The following is an 18,734-nucleotide window of genomic DNA, read 5'->3' as shown; positions in this document are numbered from 1 at the left end:
GAAATGAAAGACTAATAAAGTGAAAGAAATGAAGAGGATGATTAGGAATCGCAGGACAAAGCAGTGCTACTGTTGGTTACCTAGGAAACCAAAGACAGAACTTAATCGACTAGCCTGTGAGTTAAAATTTTATGAAGCGAAAATGCCTAGAATACCCAAAGAAAAGCCTGGTCCTTATATGATGTATGGAAAAGCAGCTAGGTTGACTCTCAAAAGCTTTTTGGGAAGGGAGGTACAAGCAGATGCGTCGTATCAGTCCCTTAGCTTCACCCCTCCAAAAACCGTTTCGGATTGAAATGTATGAATGGCTTGGGCGTGGCCAGACAGATTTTTATTATTACTCAGAAGAATGGTCACGTTTGACTTTAATAATACTCATTATCTCTAGCGCCAGACAGCTCATCAACCCCGACATGGCCAAGATCCCTGATCTCCATATGGACAGAATTCAATTGAGTGAACTGGGTTAGAAATTTGGCCAGTGGCATTCCCATCCAACTTTTATTCATTCATTCATTCAAAAGTACTGAATAAGCGGTCCCTGTGCACACTGCTCTGTGGAGAGTAAAGAGAGGAAAACAAGACAGGATCCGTTCCTTCAAAGAGTCTGTGATCCAATGATAATCAAGAATGAAAAAAGGCCAGAGGTGCTGGGAGAGCTGCATGGAGTAGTTAAAAGCTTGGACTGGAGCACTGGCTTTGCGAATGGAGAGAATGCGATGGAACCATTAAATATTACTGGGGGAAAACCTGTCAGTCGAATGTGAGGAATGACGGAGAGATTCAGAGAGAGAGAAAGATGAGTCAGAGAAGACGGGAAGATTACAAATGTGAGAGACTGGGGTGTGTGTAGGGGGGAAGTGATGCCTTTGACAGTGATGGGGATTGCAGGAGATAAAGAGTTTGAGACAGATGACAAATTACAGATTACATGTTGAGCTTCATGTAGTGGCAGAATAACCACAGGAGCTAACCATGCGAACGGAAGAAATATGGTGCTTAAAGATAATAAGCCCTGTACTAAGCACTGGGGTAGGTGCAAGATAATCAGATCCCACATGGGGCTCACAGTCTAAGTAGGAGGGAGAACAGATATTGAAACCCCGTTTTGCAGATGAGGTAATTGAGGCCCAGACAAGTGACTTGCCCAGGTTCACACAGGTGTTTGAACCAGGATTAGAATCCAGGTCCTCTGACTCCCAGGCCCGTGCTCTTTCCACCAGGCCACGATGCTCTTCTTGGAGATTAGGCAAGAGGTTAGGGGCAGGGCTGGAAATATATTTATTTCTAAAAGTCATCTTTTAGAGACTCATTCTCTCCATTCGCAAAACCAATGCTCCAGTCAAAGCTTTTAACTACTCCATGCAGCTCTCCCAGCACCTCTGGCCTTTTTTCATTCTTGATTATCACTGGATCATCCCAGAAGTGGTAAAGGGAACCACGTGAGCAGACATGATCCACATAAAAGCAAAGCCCGGGGGCCCAGATCTGAGCCCAGGGAAACAACCACAACTAAAGGGAGGAAGGAAAAGAAGAAGAATTGGCAAAGGAGATAGAAGAGAAGACAGAAAGGTAGGAGAACTATTTCTTGCAAGCCAACGCCAGAGAGAATTTTAAACTTCTCAATGTGCCTCCCCCTTGCCTGTCTCGCCGCCGATCCCTAGCCCACATCATGCCTCTGGTCTGGAATGCTCTCCCTCCTCAAATCGGACAAACGATTACTCTCCCCTCCTTCAAAGCCTTACTGAAGGCACATCTCCTCCAAGAGGCCTTCCCAGATTAAGCCCCACTCTTCCTCATCTCCCATTCCCTTCTGTGTCACCCTGACTTGCTCCCTTTGCTCTTCCCCTCCTCCAACCCCACAGCATTTACGTGCATAATTGTACTTTTATTTATTTGTATTGGTGTCTGTCTCCTCCCATACAGACTGCAAGATCGTTGTGGGCAAGGAATGCCACTGTTTATTGTTGTGTTGTACTTTCCCAAGCGCGCAGTGCAGTGCTCTGCAGACAAGAAGCAGGGTGGTTTAGAGGAAAGAGCACAGGCTTGGGAGTCAGAGGTCATGGGTTTTAATCCCACCCCTGCCATTAGAGAAGCAGCGGGGCTCAGTGGAAAGAGCACGGGCTTTGGAGTCAGAGGTCATGAGTTCGAATCCCAGCTCTGCCCCTTGTCAGCTGTGTGACTGTGGGCAAGTCACTTCACTTCTCTGTGCCTCAGTTACCTCATCTGTAAACTGGGGATTAAGACTGTGAGCCCCACGTGCGACAACCTGATTCCCCTGTGTCTACCCCAGCGCTTAGAACAGTGCTCTGCACACAGTAAGCGCTTAACAAATACCAACATTATTATTTGTCAGCTGTGTGACTTTGGGTGAGTCACTTAACTGCTCTGTGCCTCAGTTACCCCATCTGTCCAATGGGGATGAAGCCTATGAGCCCCACACCGGGCAACATGATTACCTCGTATCTATCCCAGTGCTTAGAACAGTGCATGACATGTAGTAAGCGCTTAACAAATACCATCATTATTATTAGTAGTAGTAGTAAGCACTCAATAAATACCACTGAATGAATGAATAATAAAGGGTCTCTGGATTTTCATGCTGAAGAAAGCTCCTTCTCCTCATCCCCAAATCACAATCTCAGGGCCCCTCGGGCAAATACCATCTGGTGCCACAGATAAACTACCTTGCATAAAGGCCCCTAAAGATTTCAGCAAAGTTTCTGCAGATTTATTTTCAGTTTGGGGCAGAGTCTCATTAGTTTCTCATTGTTAGACTGGCCAAAACGTTTACCGCGTCAATCACAGCTTGAATTCTGCATTTACTTAAAGGCAGAAAGGGAACCCGCCGAAAAGATGAGACCTAAAGACTCTAAAGCCCACATCGCTACCCGAAAGCAAGTTATGGGACTTAGGTTGCTGCAGGGCTGGCTTTCCTTCTTCTTTCTTCAGTTTTTTTTCTAGCTTTGTTTGGAGCTAGAAGTGTCACCCCGACCAGCAATTTAGAGTTAAAGGGTAATATTGAGATTAAGATTCAGAATTATGCAAACTATTTCCATCAGTGAATTTTTAAGGGTTGGCTAAAATCTTCTGATCACAAAGTTCAACACTCCAATCCCATAGTTCACAACACCTCTTTCTTTGAATAAGCTGCCAAATGCCCTCTAACAAAAAAAGATCTCCATCTGAATTGAAACTGAAGAGATAAGCCATCTGTATCCCAGGGAGGATGAAGTTGCTTAACATTTCTTTAGCTACAAAATTCCATAGCAGATTCTTCTTATTCCTTTTAGATTGTAATACCGTTAACTTTAATACGCTACAATTCCCATCACTGTAGGCAAAACCACCAACCTCTGTCTTCCAAGCCCATAACCTTGACATTATTCATTCATTCAACAGTATTTATTGAACGCTTACTATGTGCAGAGCACTGTACTAAGCGCTTGGAATGTACAAGTCGGCAACAGATAGAGACAGTCCCTGCCCTTTGACGGGCCTACAGTCTAATCGGGGGAGACAGGCAGACAAGAACAACGGCAATAAATAGAGTCAATAAATAAATAAATTATCCTTGATTCACCCCTCTGGTTCAAATTGTATTTTCAGTCTGCTACCAAATTTTGTCAGTTCTACCTTCACAGACTCTCTACAATCTGCCCCTTCCTGCCCAACCAAACTGTTATCATGCTGGATTGCTGGGCCTGCCACTTGATGATGGGCCTAAATAACAATCATGATAGTATTTGTTGAGCGCTTACCAGGTGCAGAGCACTGTTCTAAGCGCTGGGGGAGAGACAGGGTCATCAGGTTGCCCCCCGTGAGGCTCACAGCTCATCCCCATTTTACAGATGTGGTCACTGAGGCCCAGAGAAGTGAAGTGACTTGCCCAAGGTCACATAGCAGACAAGTGGCGGCGTCAGGATTAGAACCCACGACCTCTGACTCCCAAGCCCGGGCCCTTTCCACTAAACCACAATAAATCTGGAGTGAAAGGCTTGGGCTCTGATTTGGACCCCAAGTCCCTCACATGCTCCCACCGTCTGCTCTTCCCCCTTCCCCTCAGCACTGTGCATATTTGTATATGTTATTTATCTCCCTATTTATTTTGCTAATGAGGTTTATACCTCCATGATTCTATTTATCGTGATTATGTTGCCTTGTTTTTGTTCATCTGTCTCCCCCGATTAGACTGTAAGCCCGTCATTGGGCAAGGACGGTCTCTATCTGTTGCCTAATTGTACATTCCAAGCGCTTAGTACAGTGCTCTGCACATAGTAAGAGCTCAATAAATACTATTGAATGAATGACTGATCCAAGAACTTACATATACCTGTCTCGACTACTGCGCCAACCTCCTCGCTGACCTCCAGCCTCCTGTCTCTTCCCTCTCCAGTCCTAACTTCACTCGGATCATCTTCCTGAAAAGCCATTCGGCTTCCGTGTCTCCCTGCCTGAAAAATCTCCGATGGTTGCCAATCCAGCTCACCAAAGAGAAACTCCTTACCGTCAGCTTCAGGGCACTCAGTCGGCTTTCCCTCTCCTAACCTCTTCTCGTTGATCTACTTGGACCCAAGCCACACGCTTCACTCCACTAATGCCAACCTACTCACTGTACCTCAGTTTCAACTCCCTTGCCCCCTTGTCCATATCCTCTCTCTGGCTTGAAATTTCCTCCCCCTTCACCCTTCCCACCTTCAAGACCAACCTAAAATCACATCTCTTCCAAGAGGCCTTCCCTAAATCCTCATTTCCCTCATTCACCCTCCCTCCTGTGTAACCTATTCACTCCATTCCCCAGAACACTTATAATAATAATAATAATGTTGGTATCTGTTGAGCGCTTACTATGTGCAGAGCACTGTTCTAAGCGCTGGGGTAGACACAGGGGAATCGGGTTGTCCCACATGGGGCTCACAGTCTTAATCCCCATCTTACAGATGAGGTAACTGAGGCACAGAGAAGTGAAGTGACTTGCCCACAGTCACACAGCTGACAAGTGGCAGAGCTGAGATTCGAACTCATGACCTCTGACTCCAAAGCCCGAGCTCTGTCCACTGAGCCACGCTGCTTCTCCTATACATATACTTATACATATCCTTATGCTCTGCCATTCCCCTAGCTGTAATTTATTTTCACGTCTGTCTCCCCTTCTAGACTGTAAACTTCTTGTGGACGGGGAAGCGGGATAGCCGGGGAGTCGGAGGACCTGGGTTCTAAGCCCAGCTCTGCCACTTGCCAGCAGTGTGACCTTAGGCAAGCACCTTAACTTCTCTGCACCTCAGTTTCCTCATCTATGAAATGGGAATTAAATCCTACTCCCTGCTGCTTAGAATGAGCCCCAGGTGGGATAGGGACTGTGTCCAACCTGATTACCGTCGATCTAATCCACAGCTTAGTACAACGCTTGACCTTAATGAATACTATAATTATTTTTATTACCAACTCTATTGCATTTTACTCTCCCAAGTGCTTAGTACAGTGTCCTACACACAGTAAGCATTCAATGAATACCATTAAGAGCAGGGAACGCTTCCACTAATTCTGTTGCATTATACTCTCCGAAGTCTCTAGCATTCATTCATTCATTCATTCAGTCGTATTTATTGAGCGCTTACTGTGTGTAGAGCACTGTACTAAGCACTTGGAAAGTACAATTCAGCAATAGAGACGATCCTTGCCCACAACCACAGCTCACACTACACCGTTCTGCCATAGCAGTAAGCTCTCAAAACCACTGATGGATACGATTTCTAAAAATCCTTTCATAATTAGGGGCAGAAAATGTGGGACTCAAATGAGATAATTTCTTATATGCAAACGCTTTCATTCTTTCTATATACTTTTAAAAAACCCCATCAGGAAGAGGTGTTACTTTTGATGTTGCCCTTTACCAAATGTCAAAGCAAACGGATTGTTTTAAATGGCTTTCAAATAAGGTCATGGTGATATTTGGGTGAGCGACCCTAAAAATAATAATAATTGTGGTATTTGTTAAGTGCTTACTACGTGCCAGGCATTGTACTAGCACTGGGGTAGTTACAAGATAATCAGGTTGGACCCAGTCCCTTCCCACATGGGGCTCACAGTCCTAATCCCCATTTTCCAGATGAGGAAACTGAGGCACAGAGGATCTAAGTGATTTCCCTAGGTCACCTGGCAGACAAGTGGCAGATATTAGACACCCAAGTAAAAATAAAATGTAATAGGCCCCTAAAGCTATCTCCTGAGGTTACAGATGGGACCTTCTAGCAAGTCACAACGCCGAGCCCTGACCCCACTTTATGCACCCCAACTTTTACAGGAGCTAACTAAAGATATATCCATAAAGTCGCTTGGCCCCTTCTACCTCACCTCACTACTCCGCCACTACAACCCAGCCCACACATTTCGTTCCTCTAATGCTAACCTCCTCACTGTAACTCGATCTCGTCTATCTCGCCACCGACCTCGCGCCCCCCATCCTACCCCCGTCTTGGAACTCCCTCCCTCCTCATATCAGACCAATAATTGTTCTCCCCAAATCCAAAACCTTATTGAAGGCACATCTCTTCCAATAAGCCTTCCCTGCCTAAGCCCTCCTTTTCTCTTCTCCCACTCCCTTCTGAGCTGCTCTTACTTGCTCTTTCATTCATCCTCCCTCTCATCCCCACAGCACAAATGTATATATCTGTAATTTCTTTATCTATTTATATTAGTGTCTGTCTACCCTTTTAGACTGGGAGCTCACTGTGGGCAGGAATGAGTCTGTTTGCTGTTACACTGTACTCTCCCAAGTGTTTAGTACGGTGTTTTGCACACATTAAGAGCTCAGTAAATATGACTGAATGAATGAATGCAGAACAGTGTACTAACGCCCCTGGGAGAGTGCAGCGCAAGAGAGTTGGAAGACACGTTCCCTTTCATTCACTTCATTCACTCAGTCGCATTTGTTGAGCGCTTACTCTGTGCAGAGAACCGTACTAAGCGCTGGGAGAGCACAATATAAAAAAAATTCGCTGCCCACCCTGGCCACAACTACCAATCCATCGCAGTGAGAGCTTACACTATACTAAACGCTTGGGAGAGTGCCGACCAACAGAGTTGGCAGACCCGCTCCCTGCCCACAAGGAGCTTACCGTCTAGGGCGGGACACAGACACGAACATAAATAAATTAATTAAGGCTATTTCTCGGAAAAGATTTATGGGCAAGCTGGCAAAGTCTATCCCATGGCAACATCCTGGAACTAAGACAGATGCGTTTGTGCCTCACCTGGAATCAGAGGGCTTCCCCTGTTGGACTAACGTAAGTAAATTGCTGGCATGCAAGCAACCTCTCCGAGATCTTGGCTTCAGACTGGGTTTGGGGAGGTCTGGAGAAGTTGACTAAGTAGACTTCGCAGGACTCAAACGATCTATGGTATTTACTGAGCCCTTACTATTTGCAGAACAATCAATCAGTGGTATCTATTGAAGGCTTACTGTTTGCAGAGCAATCAATGATATTTATTGAGCATTTAGTAGGTGCAGAGCGCACACCTACTAAGCGCTTGGGAGAGTACAATACAACAGAGTTAGTGGACCCATCCCCTGTCCTGAAATACGTGGTCCACAATGTCGGTCACGGCCTGAGACTGTTTGTGACCTTTCCCAAAAAGGCCTGGAATAAAGTTAGGTTGGCAAAATCACACTCTTTCATCCCTCGTTCGGCAGCAAGCAGGACTGTGCTGTGAGCCTAGCAGCATTTTGCTACGGGGGATGTTTGACTACCAGGGCCGAACGAGGGATGAAAGACTACGGTTCTGGTGCCATCATTTTCAAGCCATAGGACAGATGGTATTTTCATTCACTCCACTAACTTTCTCTCCTTTAATACGTTTCCCAAAAGATTCTCCTTCAGTGAATCTTTTTTGAGCTCTTACCGTGTGCAGGGCACTGGTGCTAAGCTTTTGGGAGAGTACAATACAACCGAGTTAGTTGGACACACTCCTTACCCTGAAATGCTTGGTTTACAATGTTGGCCATGGCCATGGAGCGTTAGCGACCCTTCCTACGAAAGCCTGGAATAGAGGTAGGGCATTTTGCTGCTAGGCTCACAGCACAGACATGGATGCTGCTCAACAAGGGATGAAACAGTATGATTCTGCCAACATATTTTTTAAGCTACGGGATAGATGGGACGTTTATTCACTCAACTCTCCCTCCGTTAGTAAGTTTTCCGCAAGATTCTCCTTCAACCAATTTTTTTTTTAATTGAGCTGTTACTGTGTGCAGAGCACTGTACAATACAGGAGAGCTGGCAGATACGCTCCCTGCCCACAACAAGCTTGTCCTTTTATTGTCCAAAACCAAGGTACACAAATTTGGCAAGGCCTGTCAAACCATAAATTTTCTATGACCAAAAATGGCTTCTATATTTTGAACCCAAAGAGCCTATGATGGGCAATTTTTTTTTTTTCAAACGCCATCTAATACTCTCCTTTAACGTTATCAAAATGGGAATGGGGCATCTTTTCTGGCCATTACCCAGAGAAATCACAACAGCCAAAAAATTGGTGAGAGCTAGGTGAGAATGTGGGGGTGGGGGAGGGAGTTGGGGGGGGCAGCAGATTCGAGCCCGGGCTTGGGAGTCAGAGGTCGCGGGTTCTAATCCCAGCTCCGCCGCTTGTCGGCTGTGTGACTTTGGGCCAGTCACTTCACTGGGCCTCAGTTACCTCATCTGGAAAATGGGGATTGAGACTGTGAGCCCCACGTGGGACAACCTGATCACCTCGTATCCCCCCAGCGCTTAGAACAGTGCTTTGCACACAGTAAGCGCTTAACAAGTACAACCATTATTATTATTACTCAAAATAACTTCTTATTAATCACCGATTTCATGCTTTGGAAAACCCAACATTTTACCTTAAAAGGAACTGAGAAACACTGTTAGAGAGCACCCTCTACTGGCTCACTAATTCGGAAAGATGATTCTAAAGATTAAGACTCACACATCCATAAATTAGCAGAAATGTTTATGTCACTTAAAAGGGTTGTCACAACACTGGATGCGTACTTTGACCACAGTCATTCACAGGGCAAAAAAAAAAAAAGAAGCCCAAAATACCCAGCCGCCAAATATCTTCTCCTCTTAAGCAGTGATGTACGTAAAGCTGAGGGGTGTCTGTCTCTGTTGCAAAACGTATGCAGACCGGGTGTTCGAAACACATGTGCAAAATACTCGACATGCTAAACTGTTCCACAGACAGGAGTACATTTTCCCAGATTTTAGCTTAAACTCTGCATGATGGGGAGGTGAAAAATAAACCAGAATCATTTCTCGAAAGAAAAAGGAAAGAATGAATGATTCGGCTTATTTTGCAAATATGCATCAAGTATAACAAATGAACAAAAAGCACACATGGGCCACCAATGAGGGAAATTTGGATGAAAAACGATCATCCAAATCAATGTTACACAAAGTCAGCATGGTTTTTATTCATTGGTATACTCACCTTCACTCTCCCCACTTGTCTTGATGCCTTTTGTACTACCCTCTGTACCTTTAGATTTCTCAGAATCTTCTGGCGTTTCTTCAGGTCCTTTCTCCTCTTCCTCTTCCTCACCAACATTTTTGTAATTGGGTCTCTTCTGCACCCTTTTCTTCCCCTTCTGCTTATTTATCTCAAGAGATCTCTCCAGGGTCTCTGTCGGTTTAATGAAACATCTAATGCTTGACTTTGTCTAAAAGAATCAGATGAAAAGGGCACACAAATTAACTTGAAAATTCCTTTTACAGTCATTTACAGCTTAGAACTCAACTGATAAAGTCTTGCAAAAGCATGATTGATCTTTAACGGCTTAAAAGGTAGCTGTCTAAGAGCACCCGGGGGGCCATGTCATCCCTAAGTGAGTTTTTGAAGAGACTTTTTTCCAGGACCAAACCTATGTTTTGCCTCTGGTTCTTCACATGCAAAGCTTAAGGGAAATTTCAACCTAAAATCACCATGGACTAAACTGTGCTGATAAAATTAACATTAGGAGGACTGCATCCCTCTGAGCTTTCTGCACTCTTCCGATATCGGCCTGTTAGTCTGATTCACGGAGCACTTTTTTTACAGTATTTGTTAAGCGCTTACTATGTGCCAGGCATTGTACTATGCACTGCGGTAGAAAAATCAGGTTGGACACAGTCCCTGTCCTCCCCCCGAGTTTTTACCCCCACTTTACAGATGAGGTAACTGAGGCCCGGAGAACTGAACTGACCCACCCGAGGTCACACAGCAGACAAGCGGCGGGGCCGGGATTAGAATTCAGTTCCGTCTGACTCCCAGGCCCGGGCTCTATCCTCTAGGCCACGCTGCTTTCTTGTTTTAGACTTCCGCTTCCGTCTCCGCACCCAGCCTCCTTGCCCTCTGCCCTTGCAGTCCTGAAAGGCCTCAAGTTTGATTCCATACTACAGGGCAACTGACATCCCGAAGAAGAGAACTGGGGAGAAGGTAATCAACAGCACCCCAGGCAGCACGGTCAGTCTGGCAGACTCTCAAAGCCACTTGGGAGGTCCGGGAGGCTGCTGTTGGAGTGGAATCGATCGATCGATAATAATAATGGTGGTGATTTTGTTAAGCACCCGCTATGTGCTTTGAACTGTTCTAAGCACTGGGGTAGATACGAGATCATCGGGTTCCACATTGGGCTCACAGTAAAGGTGGAAGGAGGACCGGGATTGAAACTCTAATTTGGAGATGAGGGAACTGAGGCACAGAGAAGGGAAGTGACTGGTCCAAAGTCACACAGCAGGTGTGAGGCAGAGCTGGGACTAGAACACAGGCTTTCTGACTCCCAGGCCCACGGTCTTTCTACTAGGCCATGCTGCTTCTCTGATCACAATCAAGTCACAGCGCCATAATCGCGTGGGGCTCACAGTCTGAGAGGGAGAGTGAGCAGGTGTCATAACCCCATTTTACAGATGAAACAACTGAGGCACAGAGGAGGAGTAATAGTATTTATTCAGGAAAACACTGATCATTGGCCTTCATTGAGCGTTTGCCGCGTGCAGAGAACTGTACTAAGCAATTGGAAAAATATCCGTGTCTTGGACACGGGGAATCTGTAATTGCTTGCTTTCTACCTCCCCAGCACTTAGCAGGAGGAGGAACAGGTAATGAAATTCCCATTTTACAGTCAGCCAATAGTATTTACTGAGCACTTACTATGTGCAGAATACTGTACTAAAACACTTGGGAGAGTACAATATAACAATATAACAGACACTTTCCCAGCCCACAGCCAGTTTACAGATTTAGAGGAGCTTTAACATAAGGACACTAAACTGCAAATTGATTAAATTTAGACACAATAGCAGCCTTGAAAATGTGTGAATTAGCAAAGCATTAGTAACATTAAACCCATAAAATTCAGAATGATCACCGAGAGGCTTAACCAGAGTGGAAGTCACAGTCCTAAGAAATCTCTTCAGCCTGCACCTTACAACCGCAAATGAATTAGAACGATTTCCGAGAATGCTGAAACTTCATTTTATCTCTTAATTGAATCCACATAACCTTAGATTTCAAAGAATCCCCAATTGCTAAAAAACAGATAACATACTTGAATACCATTTCAATGAAAGTCACATTAGCTGAGCAGCATGGCCCGGTGAAAACAGCATGGGCCTGGGAGTCACCGGACTTGGGTTTTAATTCCAGCTCTGCCACCTGTGTGCTGCGTGACCTTGGGCAAGTCGTTTCACTTCTCTAGGCTTCAGTGTCTTCACCTATAACATAGCCATTCAACAGCTATTCTCCCTCCTAGACTGTGAGTCCCGTGTGGAACAGGGACTGTGTCTGAATTAACTCGTATCTACCCCGGCACTTAAATAAAATAAATAAATTGTGGTATTTGCAAAGCACTGTTCTAAACGCTGGGGGTTACAAGGTGAGCAGGATGTCCCACGTGGGGCTCACAGTTTTAATCCCCATTTGACAGATGAGGTAACTGAGGCACAGATAAGTGAAGTGACTTGCCCAAGGTCACACAGCTGACTAGCAGCGGAGCCAGGATTAGAATCAGTGACCTCTGACTCCCAAGCCCGCGCTCTTTCCACTGAGCCACGCTGCTTCTCTAGAAAAGTGCTTGACACACAGTAAGTGCTTCAGCGCCATATTAATAGTGATAAATTAGAGAAGCAGCGTGGCTCAGCGGAAAGAGCCCGGGCTTGGGAGTCAGAGGTTGTGGGTTCGTATCCCGACTCTGCCCCTTGTCAGCTGTGCGACGGTGGGCAAGTCACTTCACTTCTCTGTGCCTCAGTTCCCTCATCTGTAAAATGGGGATGAAGACTGTGAGCCTCCCGTGGGACAACCTCATTCCCCTGTATCTACCCCAGCGCTCAGAACAGTGCTCTGCACGTAGTAAGCGTTTACTACCAACATTATTATTATTATAAATCCCACTTCAAATCAGAAACAACAGTGTAGCTGTAAAGATCGTTGTGACTTAGAGAGACTTTGGAGTTATCTTCTCAGAAAAAAAGGCAGGCAGCATATTTTACCACCAAACGACGTGCATGTTTCTTGTTAGAGATGGCTTATATTTACCAAATGCTGTGGCTACAAAGCAAGCTCAGGTTTTCCTGACAAACCCAGGCAGTAACTGCTCTTCTGCAGGTCTAACTGAAGTCTAAACTGTAAGATAGACCGAGGAGATAACGAGGTTTCCTTTCTGATGGTTTTGATTCTGTGTACAATAAATCTTTGAGCAGGGCACTAAACAAATCCTACCCTAACCGAAGACCTGATTCGAGCCTGGCTGAACAGAGATTCATTAGCCTGATATTCAGGTTAACATTCACACGAATAGACCACAAGGTCATGATCTCCTGGGTCCTAAGCTAGGCTGAGGATGTTTCCAAACTGCTTTAACCCCTTTAGGCCTCCTGTGGTACTAAGTTCAGTGACGGTAGTCAACCGACAGCGGACGAAAAAAAGTGATCAACACATGACCTGAGTATTAAAAATATTACTGAGCAGGGCCGGGGCAGATAATCCCATTTTCAACAGCATGACTTAGTAGAAAGAGGGAGGCAGAGGACGTGGGTTCTAATCCCGGCTCCGCCACCAGTCTGCTGTGTGGCCTTAGGCAAGCCACTTAACTTCTCTATGCCTCAGTTACCTCATCTGTAAAATGGGGATTAAGACTGTGAGCCCCAAGTGGAACAACCTGATCACCTTCAATCTACCCCAGTGTTTAGAAGAGTGCTTGGCACATAGCAAGCGCTTAACAAACACCATAATTATTATTATGTCTAGAAATATTAGCTAAGTATCTGGATTTGGACCTTTAAAAATCCACCAAACCTCAAAGGCCTTGACTATGAAAAGTGAGAGCCGCTTGGTTGGAAATGAATTTGTCGCATTTCACAGCTACGTGAAGACTGTAAGCTCATTGTGGGCAGGGAACGTGTCTGCAAACTGCTGTGAGGTACTCTCCCAAGCGCTTAGTACGGTGCTCTGCATCTAATGAGCGCTCAAGAGATACCACTGACAGATTGACTGATGGATTATTCCCTTCAGATATCTGCAAAATCTAATAAAGAATAAAAAGAATGATGTTGGTATTTGTTAAGCGCTTACTATGTGCAGAGCACTGTTCTAAGCGCTGGGGTAGACACAGGGGAATCAGGTTGCCCCACGTGGGGCTCACAGTCTTAATCCCCATTTTAAAGATGAGGTAACTGAGGCACAGAGAAGTTAAGTGACTTGCCCACAGTCACACAGCCGACAAGTGGCAGAGCTGGGATTACTCTGAATACTCTAAATACTCTGAAGTCTCCCGGATGGGGGAAGAGGGAGGGAGGTCAGATGCAATCCATGAAAATGGCAGCTCGTCTTAAAAAGTTAATTGATGAGAACCAGTTAGATGATGGTTAGCCCATGACTTTACCACCAGCTTAAAACAAAACCAACACACACACACACCACCTAACTCCACTGGTACTATTTTCTCACAGGAGCTTTGGCAGGTAGTGAGGCAGTTAAGACACCTAGAAAGGAGAACTAAAATGACACTTAAAGGGTCATTTCAATTAAGACCGCAATCAAACTCTTTCTATTCAAGTAATTCGATAGTTCTCTAAACCGAATAAGACACATTACCCTCAGTTTCCCTTAGGAAGGCAACACTTAAGCACTTTACCCCAGGGGGCATATCGACAAAATCCCACCATAGATTTGAGCACTATGAGTCTTCAAGGCTACAGACTTGCAATGGGCAGGGAACCTGTCCACTGATTCTGTCGTACTCTACTCTCCCAAGCGCTTACTACAGTGGTCTGCTTAGAGAAAGCACTCAACAAATATCGTCGACTGATTGAAGGCCTGAAAGGAGACAACTCAGATTCAGAAGCTGCCCAACTCACTCTCTGAGAATTGTTTTCGATTCAGGAAAATCAGACCGGGGAAATCCTGAAGAAGCGGAGCGACCCTTCCCTCCTAAAACTGCTCCCCCCTCGAAAAATTTAAGGACATTAAGTCACCACCCCAAACTTGAGCATCATTTCCTTCCTTCTCAGTGGCTGTGAGAGCAAGAGATGGAGAGAGAAATGTGGAGTTAGGAGTCTCTCCAACTTTCTGGGACATTTAGAATGATCTCCAGTCTTAATATTACTATTTATAGTACTTATAGTGTATTATAGGATTATAATTATTGTACTTTATAGTACTTTTATTATATTATAGTGTATTATAGGATTATAATTAAAGTACCCTTATGCCAAGCAATGCTTAAGCACTGTGGTCAGGTTGGATACATGGGGCTTAGAGTCTAAGAAGGAGGGGGTAGGATTTGGGAGGCAGCAGAGCCCACTGGATAGAGCACGGGGCCTTGGAGTCAGAGGGACCTGGGTTCTAATTCTGGCTCTGCCACCTGTCTGCTGTGTGACCTTGGGCAAGCCGCTTTAGCTTCTCTATTCCTCAGTTACCTCCTCTGTAAAATGGGGATTAAGACTGAGCCCCATGTGGGACAGACACTCTCTCCAACGTGATTAGCTTGCAACGTGGCTCAGTGGAAAGAGCCCGGGCTTGGGAGTCAGAGGTCATGGGTTCGAATCCTGGCTCTGCCGCTTGTCAGCTGTGTGACTTTGGGCAAGTTACTTCACTTCCCGTTGCCTCAGTTACCTTATCTGTAAAATGGGGATGAAGACCGTGAGCCTCACGTGGGACAACCTCATTCCCCTGTATCTACCCCAGCGCTTAGAACAGTGCTCTGCACGTAGTAAGCACTTAACAAATACCAACATTATTATCTACCCCAGCACTTAGAACAGTGCTTTACAAATAGTAAGTACTTAGCAAATACCATCATTATTATTATTACTAGGATTTAATCTCTATTATACAGATGAAAGTGCTGGTTCTGCTACTAAAGAGAAGTAGTTACAGAATTTATTACGGGCCTACAATGTGCAGAGCACTGAACTAAACTCTGAAAATAATAACAACAATAATGGTATTTGTTAAGCATTTACTCTGTGCCAAGCACTGGGGTAGATACAAGGTAATCGGGTTGGACACAGTCCCTGTCCCACGTGGGGCTCACACAGTCGTAATCCAGATGAGGTAACGGGGTCCCAGAGAAGTGAAGAGGCTTGCCCAAGGTCACATGTCAGACAAGTGGTGGAGCCTGGATTAGAACCCACGTCCTCAGCCTGCCAAGCCCTTGCTCTTGCCACTAGGCCACGTTGCTCCTCTACATAGATGAGAAGGGAACTCGGTCCCCGGGCTCCGAGAGGGAAGGGCTCGGGGGAGAGGGCCGGCAAACGACATGTTGGGAAAGATGAAACAGCAAAACCCAGAACCAACATGAGACCAGGACGATGATAATTACGAGCGACAGGGCGCTGTGGGTCCTCGTGGCCCCGGGGGGTAACGCTCACAACAGTTCCAGCGGCAGCCGGAGCCTTCCCAAATTTCTCAAAATAAAACAGTGCTCCTCCCTGTGGCTTTTTCTGCACTCCGAGTGGCAGGACAAGGGACTGTTTGGAGCCCCGATGGTGTGGAGGCAGAGGAGCAGGACTGGCAGTCCAAGACCCCTTCTTTTCATCTGGTTGGACCTGAATGGATCCCATTAAGTGAGTCGATTCATTCATTCAATCGTATTTATTGAGCGCTTACTGTGTGCAGAGCACCGTACTAAGTGCTTAGAAAGTACAATCCGGCAACAGAGACCATCCCTACCCAAGAATGGGCTCACAGTTTTAGAGATGGTTTCAAAAATAAATCAGTGGCACTGAAAGAAGGCTTATTATAACATATTATAATTTTATAATATAAAAATAATGGTGGCATTTGTTAAGCACTTACTATGTGCCAGGCACTGTACTAAGCGCTGGGGCGGATGCGAGGAAATCGAGTTGGACGCAGGCCCCGTCCCACGTGGGGCTCACAGTCTCATTCCCCATTTTACAGATGAGGTAACTGAGGCACAGAGAGGTGAAGTGACTTATCCAAGGTCACACAGCAGACAAGTGGCAGAGTTGGGATTAGAACCCATGACCTTTTGAATCCGAGGCCCGTGCTCGAGCCACTACGCCGTGCTGCACTGTACTAAACGCTTTCAACACTCCCACCTCCAATCCTTACTTTGTGTTCTTTCCTCAACCCGGGACTATTTCCCCTTCAAGTCCACCAGACAACAGTTTACTCCGTCTCTAAAGCTCTCAAAAACAAAACCAAACCTCCACCTCCTTCAAGAAGTCTTCCCTAAATGAGTTCACCACACCCCAGTTGCAGCAACTCCCTTAGCACCTGTACCCTCTGACTCTACCCTCAGCCGATATTTTTATTTAGTTAATTACTTACTAGGGGCCAGGCACTGTACTAAGAGCTGGGGTAGATACAAGATAATCAGGTTGGCCACGGTCCATGTCGGACAGGGGGCTCAGTCTTTATTCCCATTTTTTAGAGAGAAGCAGCGTGGCTTAGTGGAAAGAGCCCGGGCTTGGGAGTCAGAGGTCGTGAGTTCTAATCCCAGATCTGCCACCTGGCAGCTGTGTGACTCTGAGCAAGTCACTTCCACTTCTCTGTGCCTCAGTGACCTCATCTGTAAAATGATGGTGAAGACTGTGAGCCCCACGTGGGATAACCTGATAACCTTGCATCTATCCCGGCGCTTAGAACAGAGCTTGGTAAGTAAGCGCTTAACAAATACCATCGTCATCGTTATTATTACAGATGAGGTAACTGAGGCGAAGAGAAGTTAAAGGCTTCGCTCAAGGTCACACAACAGAAAAGTGGCAGAGCCAGAATTAGAACCCAGGACCACCTTCATTCTGCTTCCTTCATTAAATTGTAAACTCCATGAAGGGGCGGGGGGACATATGTCTTACTACTGCCGCAGCCTTCTAAATCCTTAGTAGGCATTCAATAAATGACACTGTATGGCTCCTGGCTGGAGTCCTTGTCATTATTATTAGACAAATCTTTTTTTTTCCCCTTCTTTTCTTAAAGAAAATAGACCAGGGCATTTGGACAGATGGTCTCCTCTTTTTCTTGTGTACTGCAAGTTATGGGCATTGAACACGCCGCCTTCCACTGATGCACGGTGTTCAGAATTGGGATCATTTTCCTCAAATAGGGTCACTGTAGCTTCCCGAGGTCGAAATGCCTCAGCCGACGTTTGTGTTATGGAGTCTCTTGAGCGGAGATTGCATCTTCCTCCTCCGCTGCTTTTTTCTGTTCCAGTTCAATGAGATCCTCATTAGTTGACTTTTCAGAATGTGCCTGATGCCAGCAACTCATCGACATCCTCCGATGAAATGCCCGAGTTGAGTTCTTTGCCCATTTCAACAATGTCTGTGCCTGAGTCTTCAACTCTGTCTGTAAGACTTTGCAGTCAGACACAAACCCAGGAGTTTCCTCCAAACACCTTTTTTTTTTTTAAAAAAAATGGTATTTGTTAAGAGCTATGTGCCAGCAATTATACACAGCTCTGGGATAGATACAAGAAAAATCAATTTGTGCATATCCACCCCAGGGCTTAGTACAATGCCTGGCACAATGTAAGTGCTTAACGAATACCAAAATTATTATTATTATGCAGAGCACTGTACTTAGTGCTTGGGAGAGTACAGTACAATAGATATGCAGACATATTCCCTGCCCACAACATAGATCGGACACAGTCCCTGTAATAATAATCATGATATTTGTTAAGCGCTTACTCTGTGCCAAGCACCGTTCTAAGCACCGGAGTAGATACAAGGGTATCAGGTTGTCCCACATAGGGCTCACAGTCTTAATTCTCATTTTGCAGATAAGGTAACTGAGGCAACGGGAAGTGAAGTGACTTGCCCGAAGTCACACAGCTGACAAGCGGCAGAGCCAGGATCAGAACCCATGACCTCTGACTCCCAAGACCGGGCTCCTTCCACTGAGCCATGCTGCTTTCCCCGTACCACACACAGGGCTCCAAGTCTTCACCCCCATTTTACAGATGAGGGAACCGAGGCACAGAGAAGTCAAGTGACTCCCCCAAGCTCACAGAGCAGACAAGTGGTGGAGCCGGGACCCAGGTACAACCCGGGTCCTCTGACTCCTAGGCCTGTGCTTTTTCCAGCGGACCATGGTGCTCTTCAAATTGAATTGTTACACTTCTCTCCGTGCCTAACTGAGGTCCTTAACTGGATAATAAACATTGTTGAAGCCCTTCCCAGGATTCTTTCAGAGCCGGTCCTCCTCCCCTCCCAGTTGTCCTAACAGTCAGGGCAAATGTGTGCCTA

General features: G+C 45.7%; 1 protein-coding gene across 10 annotated transcripts in view; it reads right to left on the bottom strand.

Annotated features, from left to right (window-relative positions):
- Positions 1-18,734, bottom strand: part of CLEC16A (C-type lectin domain containing 16A) — a 276,263-nt gene that overhangs the window by 189,359 nt on the left and 68,170 nt on the right. For 7 of the 10 annotated variants that reach the window (XM_029050671.2, XM_029050607.2, XM_029050625.2 and 4 more), the window contains one exon: positions 9,475-9,703. In XM_029050671.2, coding sequence (XP_028906504.1) covers positions 9,475-9,703 — 229 coding nt within the window. The remainder of the gene's footprint in view (positions 1-9,474; positions 9,704-18,734) is intronic. The other 3 variants (XM_029050635.2, XM_029050647.2, XM_029050641.2) reach the window with 1 other exon arrangement.

The sequence above is a fragment of the Ornithorhynchus anatinus genome, chromosome 2, assembly GCF_004115215.2.
Source record: "Ornithorhynchus anatinus isolate Pmale09 chromosome 2, mOrnAna1.pri.v4, whole genome shotgun sequence".
Taxonomy (NCBI): domain Eukaryota; kingdom Metazoa; phylum Chordata; class Mammalia; order Monotremata; family Ornithorhynchidae; genus Ornithorhynchus; species Ornithorhynchus anatinus.
This window is presented reverse-complemented; position numbering and strand designations above follow the sequence as displayed.